The sequence below is a fragment of the Onychostoma macrolepis genome, chromosome 10 (genome assembly GCF_012432095.1).
Source record: "Onychostoma macrolepis isolate SWU-2019 chromosome 10, ASM1243209v1, whole genome shotgun sequence".
Lineage (NCBI taxonomy): Eukaryota > Metazoa > Chordata > Actinopteri > Cypriniformes > Cyprinidae > Onychostoma > Onychostoma macrolepis.
In genome coordinates, this window is record NC_081164.1 from 15,039,037 (window position 1) to 15,051,370 (window position 12,334).

Consider the following 12,334-nt stretch of genomic DNA (forward strand, 5'->3'; position numbering starts at 1 on the left):
ACTGAAAAATCCAGAAAGAACAAGGTGGTAACAACTGCACATAATCTAATACAGCAGCTATGTTCATAATATGAGGCAATACATTCATTTAATGTTATGCAGGTGTAGTACAGTCCAACTAATGTGTTGTTTTTTCCATTGCTTCCTCTTTATTCCCCTCTTATTTCTATATTCTCTAAATCTCTTCCCTTCCCTTTTTATGTTCTCGTATGCCTCATAGATGGTGAGTAAAATAGATCAGCGCTTCTCAACTGGTTGCAAGGCATTATTAAGGTTGTTGGAAGAAAAACAATGCTAAATGCAAACAAACAAACTTATTTCAGCAAATTAATTTGTCATTTGATAGAAGCCAAATTAGGCAGATTCCAACATTACATAAGATTCTGTTACGTGACCCAATTCTCAGGAGCCATGACCAAAACTACTAAAATAAAAGAAAATATAACATTAAATACAGGTAAATCACACAACTGCTGTTACTTGTGTTTGATGGAAAATAATTTTCTTATTCAGCTTGTGTCATGCTAATAATATTTTATATTGTTTGGGCCTATCCAGTTTAAATTGGCTTTGCCAAATAGAAGTGTGCTTAATTGTACTGAATGTGCACTTGTAATGTACTTCAAATCTTAAAAGTAGACTTTAAAAAAACTGCTTGCACATAATATAATATTAATGAAGTAAAAGGCCTCTTCGGTATATTTAAAGAGACAAAAAGTGATTTAAAAAGAGCACTTTGTAATAGTGTAAAATTTTAAAAATTACCTTAAAGTACATTTTAATAACTTAATTATTATATAACGACAGAATTGAATTGTTTTAGTAATCATTTGTTGTGCTTTAAAGACATTGTGTGATATTCATTAATACAAATAAGTTAATATATCATTATATCATTACAAATTTGTAATTACAATAGAATTACATTAAAGTATAATTTAGTTTACTACAAATGCTTGTCGGTATATTCAGCAGTACAAGTTAACCATTTCAAAGACAATAGAAGTAATTATAAAATTACTTATAAATATTTAAGTCCTACTCGGTTGTGTCAAAAAGCATTTAAAATTTCAGTTAATTGCATTAACATCTAACATGCAATTAAATGTCCAAAAAAGTGTAGGTCTTTTTTTTACAAGGGTGACAGATTCCAATGTTTCATTTTAAGGACATTTTTGTATGTTAACCGATTTTGGTGCTTGGTGTTGGGTCACCACTTGACGTCCAATTAAAATTCTGGGCCCTGAAGCAAAACCAGTGGAGAATCACTGATATCGATCTGTCCTGGTCTCCCGTTCCACCCCGTCTGTCTCCCCAACAGCTCCTCTTCTGTGGTTTATTCAGTGTCTATTTTTGTCTTCCTCTTTTCACCCCAAATATGTGGCTGTCCTTTCGCCTGCACTCCATGCTTTATCTGTTTCCTTTTTTACTGTCCTGTCCTTAGTGCAGCCCAACTGATATCAGTCACTCCCTCCTCCTCTCCCCTCCCCTCACCTCCTCCTCTCCCTCCCTCCCTCACCTCCTCCTCTCCCTCCCTCACCTCCTCCTCTCCCTCCCTCCCTCCTCATCCTCATCCTCATCCTCATGCTCTCTCTCTGACAGACAGTGCTGACAGTGATCTGGAGTTGGCCATGGTGCGGCATCAGCCGGAGGGCCTGGAGCAGCTCCAGGCTCAGACCAAGTTCACTAGGAAGGAGCTGCAGTCGCTCTACAGAGGCTTCAAAAATGTAAGACTGCATAAGAAGTGTGAAATTGTCACAAGTTAAAGTTTCCTTCTTATGTTAGATTAGGTTCTTAGGTTCGTATTATGTTTCTCAATAGGAGTGTCCCAGCGGATTGGTGGATGAGGAGACGTTTAAATCGATCTATTCCCAGTTCTTCCCTCAAGGAGGTAGAATGATTATCACATTTACAACTCTAATTTGGTGGCACTTGATTAATGTGGATATAATCTTGGTTCAAGCACATTATGGTAGTGAGACGTGTCAGGCATCTACAGGAGAATTTATGTAATATTGCTTTAAGGGAATAGCAATCATTAAAATTCGCTCAATAAGTTTTTTTTTTAAATAGTTTTTATTAATGCATATATAATTTTTTATCATTTTTATTATGATTTTTTTATTTATTAATGCATTTATTTAATTTTATAATTAAAACTAAAATTATTTTACATGGTTTAAATAGTTTTATTTATGTATATTATATATGTATATTACTCAGCATTTTTGTTTATTTTAGTTTATATATATTATTTATATATATATATATATATATATATATATATATATATATATATATTTAAATGAATATTACATTTTAAATGTAATATTATTTTAATATTAATTTATATTAATTAAAATATTTATAAAATATAATTATAAAAAATTGTTTTTAATTTTTGATTTTTTAAATATTTTTATGGATTTGAATAGATAGATAGATAGATAGATAGATAGATAGATAGATAGATAGATAGATAGATAGATAGATAGATAGATAGATAGATAGATAGATAGATAGATAGATAGATATGCATATATACGTATATATGCATATATGTATATACAGTCATGGCCAAAAATATCGGCACCCTTGGTAAATATGATCAAAGAAGGTTGTGAAAATTAATCTGCATTGTTAATCCTTTTGATCTTTTATTATAAAAATTCACAAAAATCTAACCTTTCATTGGATAATAAGAATTTAAAATAGGGGGAAATATCATTATGAAATAAATGTTTTTCTCAAACACACGTTGGACACAATTATTGGCACCCCTAGAAATTCTTATGAGTAAAATATCTCTGAAGTATATTCCCATTCATATTCACAATTTTAAGCACTCCAGGGTGATTATGAACATGAAATTATTCAGCTATGGCTTCCTGTTTCACAGAAATATAAATATGAGGGAAAACAAAGCCCAAATTCCCTTAATCATCTATCACAATGAGAAAAACCGAAGAATATATTTCTGATGTGCAGCAAAAGATAATTGAGCTTCACAAATTAGTGAAGTGGCTTTAAGAAAAGAGCTAGAGCAGTGAAAATTCCCATTTCCATCATCAGGGCAATAATTAGGAATTTCCAATCAACATAAAATGTTATGAAACTGCCTGGAAGAGGACGTGTGTCTATATTGTTCTAATGCACGGTGAAAAGGTGAGTTTGAGTAGCTAAAGACTCTCCAAGGACCACAGCTGGAGAATTGCATAAAATAGTTGAGTCTCGAGGTCAGAAAACCTTTAAAAAATTGTCAAACAGCACCTGCATCACCACATGCTGTTTGGGAGGGTTTCAAGAAAAATTCTCCTCGCTCATCCAAAAACAAACTCCAGCATATTTAGTTATCAGACACGACTGGAACTTCAAATGGGACTGGCTTCTATGGTCAGATGAAACTAAAAAATAAGCTTTTTAGCAGCAAACACTCAAGATGGGTTTGGTGAACACAGGGATAAAAAGTACCCCGTGTGTACAATGAAATATACTGCTGTATTTTTGATGTTGTGGGCCTATATTTCTGGTGGAGGTCCTGGACATCTTGTTTAGACGCATGGAATCATGGATTCTATCAAATACCAACAGATAAAAAATCAATAAGTGAAATACTCTGTTAGAAATCTTATAATGGGCCATGTTTGGATCTTCCAACCGGACAATAATCCAAACACAAACAAAATCCACAGCCATATCACCCTGCAGCCCAAGACCGGTTGCCCATGGAAACTAAGCAGGGCTGAGCCTGGTCAATACCTGGATGGGAGACCTCCTGGGAAAACTAGGTTGGAAGAGGTGTTAGTGAGGCCAGCAGGGCCTGTGTGGGTCTGTCTGTGTAGGTCCTAACGCCCCAGTGACGGGGACACTATACTGTAAAAAAGCACCGTCTTTTGGATGAGACGTTAAACCGAGGTCTTTACTCTCTGTGGTCATTAAAAAAATCCCATGACACTCATCGTAAAGAGTAGGGGTGTAACTCCGGTGTCCTGGCCAAATTCCGTCCCCTGGCCCTTGTCAATCATGGCTTCCCAATAATCCCCATCCACTTGATTGGCTCTATGACTCTCTCTCCTCTCCACCTGAAGCTGGTGTGTGGTGAACGCACTGGCGCCGTTGTCCTGAGGCTGCCAGGGCACCATCCAAGCGGATGCTGCACACTGGTGGTGGTTGAGGAGAGACACCCCACACACACACACACACACACACATGATTGTAAAGCGCTTTGGGTGTATTGCAATACACAATAAAGCGCTATATAAATGCCTCATTCATTCATTCATTCATTCATAAACCTCAAAAACAACACAAAAATGGGTCACTGAGCACAAAACCAAGCTTCTGCTGGCCATTCCAGTCCTCTGACCTGAACCCTGTAGAAAATGAGTGGGGTGAACTGAAGAGAAGAAGCACCAACATGGAGCTGGAAATCTAAAGGGTCTGGAGTGATTCTGGATGAAGGAATGTTCTCTGATCTCTTGTCAGGTGTTCTCTAACCTCATCAGGCATTATAGGAGAACATTTAGAGCTGTTAAACTGGTAAATGGAGGTTTCAAAAAGTATTGAATAAAAGGGTGCCGTTAATTGTGGCCAATATGTATTAGAGAAAAACATTTATTTCATAATGATATTTCCCCCCCATTTTAAATTCTTATTATCCAATGAAAGGTTAGATTTTTGTGATTTTTTTTTAAGGCGAGACACTGCAGGTGAATAGGGTAAAAAAAATTAACTAATAGTTATCGCCTTACTTACCTAGTTGATTGATTACATTGATAATTGCAAACATTTTTTGTATTACAAGTTTTCTAAAATGTTAGGTTTAAATATGCAAATGAGGCATTATTTAATGAAATATGCACTAATTTGCATACATTTCTAGTACAAAAATCTAAACACTGGATGAAGTCAGTTTCAAAATTCTTGTTTAATTTTTTTGACATATTATAATCAAAAGTTTTTACAGAGGGAATTTTGGGTATCTCATTTTGTCCCTCCATAATTCAGAAAATACTTAGAACAGACAGAAAACACTATATTTTGACAATTTTGGGCGATTAAAATGTTGTATATAATCAAGCAAATTATATATGAACAAATCCCTCTGTAAAAACCTTCAGGATATAGACAGGAATAAAAATGTAAAGTTTGGTGTGTCTAAGTGCTACTGAAGTGGAGATTTATGGCTCAGTGTAGGAGAAAAAACTCATTTTGAGAAAACGGCCTTTAAAAATATGTATTGTAATTGAAATCTATTGACACAAATAGATAAAGTGCTATAAAAGAAACACTTAACAGTGTCTTTTGGATGTTTTCGTTCTACTAGTCTGAAAAACACTTTATGAAAAACCAAAAGCCCAAAATCTCAAAATTGACAGGTGCATAAAAAACTGTGTTTTGCCTGTAGTGTCTCCCCTTAAAATAAAAATCAAAAGGATTAACAATGCAGATTAATTTTCACAGCCTTCTCTGATCATTTTTACCAAGGGTGCCGATATTTTTGGCCATGACTGTATATGTGTGTGTGTGTGTGTGTGTGTGTGTGTATATATATATATACAGTGAGGAAAATAAGTATTTGAACACCCTGCTATTTTGCAAGTTCTCCCACTTAGAAATCATGGAGGGTCTGAAATTGTCATCGTAGGTGCATGTCCACTGTGAGAGACATAATCTAAAAAAAAATCCAGAAATCACAATGTATGATTTTTAACTATTTATTTGTATGATACAGCTGCAAATAAGTATTTGAACACCTGAGAAAATCAATGTTAATATTTGGTACAGTAGGCTTTGTTTGCAATTACAGAGGTCAAACGTTTCCTGTAGTTTTTCACCAGGTTTGCACACACTGCAGGAGGGATTTTGGCCCACTCCTCCACACAGATCTTCTCTAGATCAGTCAGGTTTCTGGCCTGTCGCTGAGAAACACGGAGTTTGAGCTCCTCCAAAGATTCTCTATTGGGTTTAGGTCTGGAGACTGGCTAGGCCACGCCAGAACCTTGATATGCTTCTTACAGAGCCACTCCTTGGTTATCCTGGCTGTGTGCTTGGTCATTGTCATGTTGGAAGACCCAGCCTCGACCCATCTTCAATGCTCTAACTGAGGGAAGGAGGTTGTTCCCCAAAATCTCGCAATACATGGCCCCAGTCATCCTCTCCTTAATACAGTGCAGTCGCCCTGTCCCATGTGCAGAAAAACACCCCAAAGCATGATGCTACCACCCCATGCTTCACATTAGGGATGGTGTTCTTGGGATGGTACTCATCATTCTTCTTCCTCCAAACACGTTTAGTGGAATTATGACCAAAAGTTCTATTTTGGTCTCATCTGACCACATGACTTTCTCCCATGACTCCTCTGGATTATCCAATGAAAGGTTAGATTTTTGTGATTTTTTTAAGGCGAGACACTGCAGGTGAATAGGGTAAAAAAATTAACTAATAGTTATCGCCTTACTTACCTAGTTGATTGATTACATTGATAATTGCAAACATTTTTTGTATTACAAGTTTTCTAAAATGTTAGGTTTAAATATGCAAATGAGGCATTATTTAATGAAATATGCACTAATTTGCATACATTTCTAGTACAAAAATCTAAACACTGGATGAAGTCAGTTTCAAAATTCTTGTTTAATTTTTTTGACATATTATAATCAAAAGTTTTTACAGAGGGAATTTTGGGTATCTCATTTTGTCCCTCCATAATTCAGAAAATACTTAGAACAGACAGAAAACACTATATTTTGACAATTTTGGGGCGATTAAAATGTTGTATATAATCAAGCAAATTATATATGAACAAATCCCTCTGTAAAAACCTTCAGGATATAGACAGGAATAAAAATGTAAAGTTTGGTGTGTCTAAGTGCTACTGAAGTGGAGATTTATGGCTCAGTGTAGGAGAAAAAACTCATTTTGAGAAAACGGCCTTTAAAAATATGTATTGTAATTGAAATCTATTGACACAAATAGATAAAGTGCTATAAAAGAAACACTTAACAGTGTCTTTTGGATGTTTTCGTTCTACTAGTCTGAAAAAACACTTTATGAAAAACCAAAAAGCCCAAAATCTCAAAATTGACAGGTGCATAAAAAAACAGTGTTTTTGCCTGTAGTGTCTCCCCTTAAAATAAAAAATCAAAAGGATTAACAATGCAGATTAATTTTCACAGCCTTCTCTGATCATTTTTACCAAGGGTGCCGATATTTTTGGCCATGACTGTATATGTGTGTGTGTGTGTGTGTGTATATATATATATACAGTGAGGAAAATAAGTATTTGAACACCCTGCTATTTTGCAAGTTCTCCCACTTAGAAATCATGGAGGGTCTGAAATTGTCATCGTAGGTGCATGTCCACTGTGAGAGACATAATCTAAAAAAAAATCCAGAAATCACAATGTATGATTTTTAACTATTTATTTGTATGATACAGCTGCAAATAAGTATTTGAACACCTGAGAAAATCAATGTTAATATTTGGTACAGTAGGCTTTGTTTGCAATTACAGAGGTCAAACGTTTCCTGTAGTTTTTCACCAGGTTTGCACACACTGCAGGAGGGATTTTGGCCCACTCCTCCACACAGATCTTCTCTAGATCAGTCAGGTTTCTGGCCTGTCGCTGAGAAACACGGAGTTTGAGCTCCCTCCAAAGATTCTCTATTGGGTTTAGGTCTGGAGACTGGCTAGGCCACGCCAGAACCTTGATATGCTTCTTACAGAGCCACTCCTTGGTTATCCTGGCTGTGTGCTTGGTCATTGTCATGTTGGAAGACCCAGCCTCGACCCATCTTCAATGCTCTAACTGAGGGAAGGAGGTTGTTCCCCAAAATCTCGCAATACATGGCCCCAGTCATCCTCTCCTTAATACAGTGCAGTCGCCCTGTCCCATGTGCAGAAAAACACCCCAAAGCATGATGCTACCACCCCATGCTTCACATTAGGGATGGTGTTCTTGGGATGGTACTCATCATTCTTCTTCCTCCAAACACGTTTAGTGGAATTATGACCAAAAGTTCTATTTTGGTCTCATCTGACCACATGACTTTCTCCCATGACTCCTCTGGATCATCCAAATGGTCATTGGCAAACTTAAGTCGGCCTGGACATGTGCTGGTTTAAGCAGGGGAACCTTCCGTGCCATGCATGATTTCAAACCATGACGTCTTAGTGTATTACCAACAGTAACCTTGGAAACGGTGGTCCCAGCTCTTTTCAGGTCATTGACCAGCTCCTCCCGTGTAGTTCTGGGCTGATTTCTCACCTTTCTTAGGATCATTGAGACCCCACGAGGTGAGATCTTGCATGGAGCCCCAGTCCGAGGGAGATTGACAGTCATGTTTAGCTTCTTCCATTTTCTAATGATTGCTCCAACAGTGGACCTTTTTCTCCAAGCTGCTTGGCAATTTCCCGTAGCCCTTTCCAGCCTTGTGGAGTGTACAATTTTGTCTCTAGTGTCTTTGGACAGCTCTTTGGTATTGGCCATGTTAGTAGTTGGATTCTTACTGATTGTATGGGGTGGACAGGTGTCTTTATGCAGCTAACGACCTCAAACAGGTGCATCTAATTTAGGATAATAAATGGAGTGGAGGTGGACATTTTAAAGGCAGACTAACAGGTCTTTGAGGGTCAGAATTCTAGCTGATAGACAGGTGTTCAAATACTTATTTGCAGCTGTATCATACAAATAAATAGTTAAAAAATCATACATTGTGATTTCTGATTTTTTTTTTTTAGATTATGTCTCTCACAGTGGACATGCACCTACGATGACAATTTCAGACCCCTCCATGATTTCTAAGTTGGAGAACTTGCAAAATAGCAGGGTGTTCAAATTCTTATTTTCCTCACTGTATATATACACACACACACACACACACACATATATATCTATTTTATAGATTACTTTTATTTATTTAGTTTTTTATGACTTGTCTGTTATTATAAAATCTGTGTCCAAAAAGTGTGTCCAGTTTTTTGTTTGGTAGGTTGATTATAAAATCCTAATATTAAGAATCAAGTTAAGAATCAATAAGAATTATTTTTTATTTTTCCAGATGCAACCACATACGCACATTTCCTTTTCAATGCTTTTGACATGGACCGAAATGGCTCTATACGTTTTGAGGTAAGGAACATTATTCAAATACATAACAAACCACTTGCAAAAATTGTCATTTGAAAGACTGCAGCTCCATGTTATATTACTATATTCAACTCAAATGTCTATATTCATGTAAATCAGAAGATTAACAATACTATCTGCCTACTAGATTTTAATCATATCAGAGGAACAAAAAAGAGGTTAATTACTACTGTTATTTTTACACCTCCATCACTGGGTTCATTATCAACAGAACATAAGTGTTAGTCCAACAGACAATCCCAAGTGAGAATATTACATTTAGTTTTGTTTTCTAATCAACTGTAATATGTGTGTGTTTTGGCAGGACTTTGTAATCGGCCTGTCTGTTCTGCTTCGAGGTTCTGAGACAGAGAAACTGAGGTGGGCCTTTAACCTGTATGATATTAATAAAGACGGCTACATCACCAAAGAGGTACAAAACACCAGTGTTACCAAACTGACATTGTCTCATTAGAACACATATTTGGCATTGTTACCACAATTAACATTCACTTTCTTCAGGAAATGCTGGCTATCATGAAGTCCATCTATGACATGATGGGCAGGTATACTTTTCCTTGTGTAAAAGACGATGCTGCATTTGAACACGTGGAGAAATTCTTCCAGGTAACAAACTTTTAACAATCCCATGGAAATTATGTCAGCCAGTCATGATCATCTCTGATCTCTGTAAACACCTTTGTTTCAGAAAATGGACCGAAATAGAGATGGTGTTGTAACCATAGATGAATTCATAGAGACCTGTCAGAAGGTAGGCCAGATTAAAAGAGCTCATGTCACAAGAAATCAAACTTTTCTGTATGTTTTGACATGAAAGAGTTTTTCATTTTTCAGCTAATATGAAAATATACTGTAACTCAAAACTTCCTCTCTAGTCCAAAAAGGAAGTTTATGAAAAACTAAGCTACAAAAACAACTAATTCGGAAATACTTTAGAAATAGTTAACACAGGACCAGCAAAAAGTTTAATTTTATTTTATAACAGGATGGAAAATGGGCATGAAATATTAAATTCTGAATAGTTTTGGCACAAAAATCTGAACTAGCATTATACATAAGTGAATACATATGATTTGACACCTTTAATCTTGTTTTCATGTATCTGCAGTTCCTCTATGCATAATAATAATAATAACAACAACAACAGCAGCAATAATAATAATAATAATAATTATTATTATTATTATATAAAAGCATGCCACTTGGTTTGATAGTTAAATACTATTATTATAATTATCAGGCTACAAAAAACTTGGTTTTGAAATAACAACAACAACAATTATAATTTGTATTATGATTATTATTATACAAAAGCATGCCACATGGTTTGGTAGTTATTATATCTTTGAATAATAGTTTGATATTATTTAATGAAATTTATTAAAAATCAAGCTACAAAAAACTTGGGTTTGAAATAACAACAATAATAATTAGAATAATAGCTATTATTAATATTATTATTATTAATATGAAAAAGCATGCAACGTTGTTTGGTAGTTAAATATTATTATATCTTTGAGTAATGGTTTGATATTATTTAATGAAATTTATTAAAAATCAAGCAACAAATAATTTGTGTTTGAAATAACAACAACAATAATTATAATAATAACTATTATGGTTATTACTATTATTATTATTTTTATCCATGCCACTTGGTTTGACAGTTAAATATTATTACATCTTTGAATAATAGTTTGATATTATTTAATGAAATTTTTTTTTTTTTTAAATCAAGCTACCAAAAAACCTGGGTTTGAAATATTAACCTATATTTGCATATCAACAATGCCAATTTGGAAAAGTAGGTGTGAACACATTATAAATCAGCTTAATTAGTGACATTTTCCAGTAGAAAATAAACAGAAATAAACAGTCTGGTTAATAAAACGATGTGAAATGGTCATGAAAAAAAATAAATTCTGAGTTTTTGGCACAAAATCTTGACTAACAATATACAGACAGTGAAACCTTAGAAGGAAATAATGACCCCTTTAAATCCTCTTGTTTTGATGTCATGTCTAGAAGTATCTGCAGTTGTTCACCATGCATAGACAGAAGCATCAGAGTTAATGTCAGATAAATGTCAACACTGGACTGATTCATGTTGATATGGAGGCTCTCACTGTCAGCGTGTGACAGCCAGACATTTTCTAAACTCTGTCTAACATGAAGCTGTCAGCAACAATCTGCGACTGACGCTTTTCCTGCCTCTGCTGTTTTATTAGGACGAGAACATTATGAGCTCCATGCAGCTGTTTGAGAATGTCATCTAGAGCGCAGCATGAAGTGCAGAATGATCCTGGCTCTTTTTCCACATCGGCTCTCAGCATCGTTCCATTAGTCCTCAAGCGCTCCACAGGGACTCTCTAGAAACACTTGTGTTTTGTACCTAGGCCTTGCACATCATCTGTAGCATGTGAATGAATATTTTGATTGATTGCATTGAATGCTTTAACAAAAGGATGTGGGTCGTCTGCGTGCGTCTCAATTTAATCTTTGGCATTCAAGACCGGTTGTAAATGCTCATTTGTGTATATGTAGATATATCTGTGCTCTTAAACTAGTTTCTGCATAGATAAATGAATTTTTGCATGTTTGCCTGCTATTTGTCTTTTTTTTTTTTACAAAGAAATAAAGGCATCTGTGAATGACTCCATGATGTGCATTTGTCTGCATATATAAAAAAAATTATGTATTTATTTATTTATTATTTCACATATTTTAATAAGTAAGTTATGCAAAATTCAAACAAAAAGTTAACTTTAAAAAATACACAGTGAGGTTGTAGTAAAAATGAGGCAAATGCTTTTCTTGCCTTTATTTATTTATTTATGAGTTGTCTTTTGGAAGGAATGTGCTTAAATTCCTTAAATTTAAGTAATTAAATATACATTTTAACAAAGAGAGACAAAGACATTAGTCAAGTACTAATCCAGACATTTATTTATTTATTTTTCCTTTATTATTATTATTATTATTATTATTATTTTATTTATTTATTTGTTTTTTGGAAGTGATGGGCGTAAGTGCTGCACAGTATATTGTTATGTTAAGTATTAATTAAATAAGTAATGGGCTTAAATTAATACATTTATTTACTATATTTAATAGTGTGGCACAGTATATTGTTATGTTAAATATATAGTATATAATTAAATATACATTTTAACAAAGAGAGA

The 12,334-nt window shown here is 34.7% G+C and overlaps 1 protein-coding gene across 2 annotated transcripts in view; it reads left to right on the top strand.

Moving 5' to 3' along the window:
• The window catches only part of kcnip3b (Kv channel interacting protein 3b, calsenilin), a 36,030-nt gene extending 24,279 nt beyond the window's left edge, over positions 1 to 11,751 (top strand). For both annotated transcript variants that reach the window (XM_058789633.1, XM_058789634.1), the window contains 7 exons: positions 1,603 to 1,727; positions 1,822 to 1,891; positions 9,064 to 9,134; positions 9,457 to 9,564; positions 9,654 to 9,758; positions 9,841 to 9,903; positions 11,381 to 11,751. In XM_058789633.1, the coding sequence (XP_058645616.1) occupies positions 1,603 to 1,727; positions 1,822 to 1,891; positions 9,064 to 9,134; positions 9,457 to 9,564; positions 9,654 to 9,758; positions 9,841 to 9,903; positions 11,381 to 11,428 (590 nt within the window). In that variant the 3' untranslated portion in view covers positions 11,429 to 11,751. The remainder of the gene's footprint in view (positions 1 to 1,602; positions 1,728 to 1,821; positions 1,892 to 9,063; positions 9,135 to 9,456; positions 9,565 to 9,653; positions 9,759 to 9,840; positions 9,904 to 11,380) is intronic.
• The last annotated feature ends 583 nt before the right edge of the window (positions 11,752 to 12,334 follow it).